The sequence below is a fragment of the Propithecus coquereli genome, unplaced genomic scaffold (genome assembly GCF_000956105.1).
Source record: "Propithecus coquereli isolate 6110/MARCELLA unplaced genomic scaffold, Pcoq_1.0 Scaffold255, whole genome shotgun sequence".
Lineage (NCBI taxonomy): Eukaryota > Metazoa > Chordata > Mammalia > Primates > Indriidae > Propithecus > Propithecus coquereli.
This window is the reverse complement of record NW_012148119.1, coordinates 666,841-669,292: the sequence shown is the minus strand read 5'-3', so window position 1 is coordinate 669,292 and position 2,452 is coordinate 666,841. Positions and strand designations below refer to the sequence as shown.

At 31.9% G+C, this 2,452-nt stretch overlaps 1 protein-coding gene across 1 annotated transcript in view; it reads left to right on the top strand.

Annotated features, from left to right (window-relative positions):
- Positions 1–902: 902 nt before the first annotated feature.
- LOC105812567 (protocadherin-11 X-linked) overlaps positions 903–2,452 on the top strand; it is a 49,285-nt gene continuing 47,735 nt past the window's right edge. Inside the window, exon 1 of the mRNA XM_012647046.1 lies at positions 903–1,478. Coding sequence (XP_012502500.1) covers positions 939–1,478 — 540 coding nt within the window. The 5' untranslated portion in view covers positions 903–938. The remainder of the gene's footprint in view (positions 1,479–2,452) is intronic.

Here is a 2,452-nt window from a genome sequence, read left to right as displayed (position 1 = left end):
CATTGTCAATAGAATAATTGCAATTGAAACCCATATTATAACAAAGAATAATGATTATATTTGCAATTGGTAACAAATATCCCTTTACTTTTCCTTAACTATTGAATTAAATAGCTTTATTTATTTTTTATTACTTTTTCTTTCTTATACCTGTGTCTTTTTATTGTCTATATTTAAAATGTACAACATGATGTTTTGATAAAAATATACATAGTGAAATGATTACTACAAGCAAATTAACATATCCATTCTCTCAATTAGCCATAGTTACGTGTGTGTATGTATGTATGTGTGTGTGTGTGTGTGTTTCTGTGTGTGTGGTAAGAGGACCTAAAATCTATTCTTTTAGCAAATTTCCAGGATATAACACAATATTATAACTAATGCAATATTATAACATTCATGCTATTTTGATTTTCATTTCCCTGATAACTAATGATGTTGAACATCTTTTCATGTGCTTATTGGCCATTTGTATATCTTCTTTGGAGAAATGTCCGCTCAGATCCTTTGTGAATTAAATAGTTTTAATTACTTGTATTACCTTTAACTATCTTGGTATATTAAATATTATCTTTCATATATTTTATCAATGCTGGACACTTTTATAAATACTGTCTCTTTTAATTACTGTTGATATTTTATCTTTCATATTAATGTAAAAATGCATAATATTTGATTCAAAAGAAATTTGTTGTTAATTTATTTAACAGTGCCAATTATGCTATAGTTCATTTAATGATTTTAATTTAAAACTGAATATTTAGTTAACATGTATGTTTACAGTTGGCTTCTTAATAATTTCTTCTTCCTCTTCTCTTCTCTCTCTCTCTCTCTCTCTTTCTTCTTTTCTTCTTCTTTTTCTTTTCTTCTTTCTTATTTTCTCTTTGACAGCTTTCTGTGGGGAGACACAGAGAACCTTCGTAATCATAATTGGTATGGACTTGTTGTCCGGGACGTATATATTTGCGGTCCTGTTAGCATGCGTCGTGTTCCAGTCTGGCGCCCAGGAGAAGAACTACACCATCCGAGAAGAAATGCCAGAAAACGTCCTGATAGGCGACTTATGGAAAGACCTCAATTTGTCGCTGATTCCAGACAAGTCCTTAACGTCGCCCATGAAGTTTAAGCTAGTGTACAAGACCGGGGAAGTGCCACTGATTCGAATTGAAGAGGATACTGGTGAGATCTTCACTACTGGAGCTCGCATTGATCGTGAGAAATTATGTTCCGGTATCTTGATGGATGGCCAATGCTTTTATGAAGTCGAGGTTGCCATTTTGCCAGATGAAATATTTAGACTGATTAAGATACGTTTTCTGATAGAAGACATAAATGATAATGCACCATTATTCCCGACAACGGTTATCAACATTTCAATTCCAGAGAACTCGGCTATCAACTCTCGATTTGCTCTTCCAGCGGCCGTTGATCCTGACATAGGAATAAACGGAGTTCAAAACTACCATCTAATTAAGGTGCGTTTTTAAAACACTCTGTGAATGACGTTATCTCATATTTTTAAAGAGAAGAAAAATCTTAGTGTACTTCAAATTTTGAGTAAACCGTTAAGCCAATTTTACAAAGTTTAAGCAAAGCATAGTGGAGTAAATTCATCAGTATAATTTTTGTAATTACATGGGGTTTATGAACCTTCCTTGTATGTATATTTATTTTCAAACAGTTGTGTTTCCCTTAATCTATTATAGAGGTCAAACAAGAAACTAAGCCTTGCTACTTACACATCAGTAGCTTGATAAATATCTCTTTTAATCTGTCTAGTTATGACTCTGCCACAGACTTGACCTCAGCATTAAGAATGAATCAACGAACCCAACTCTCAATTTTTTTAGTGATTATTTTAAGTAGAAAGCTTTACCTTGCCACTTGAAAAGACGCCAAATAAATTTATTTGAGGGGTGACTATAACTACTTATCACTAGCATTTCTGAACATATACAGATTAATGATAAATATTTTTTCATGATGATTTGACATAAAGGCAAGATCTTTAACCATATTCTGAATCATCAAAGTGAGATTAAATTTTAGTTACTGTCCTCTTAATGTCAAATATTTTCATTTTGTACCAATTCTTTGAAAACAGAGTATTCATTTGCTGTAAAGGGTAAGTAAGCCTTTTAACCATAAAGGATCATTTAATTTGAAAAATATTTATTCTGGCTTGATTTGGGTCTTGAGATGGGGAAGCCAGAGGGAAGAATAGATGGAATATTTGATATTCTTTGAAATATGTGCAGAGGGACCACTTTTATCAAGTGAATGAATGATTCTTTTAAATTATCTATATGGAATATAGAGTAATAGAAAATTGAGATATGGGTATGTGGAATAGTACAATGCACTTGAGTGATTTTGGAAAATATATAAAAGAACAAATGTGAAGATTTCAGATAGATATGGCCAGGGAATTTTCAAACTTTTGTAAATA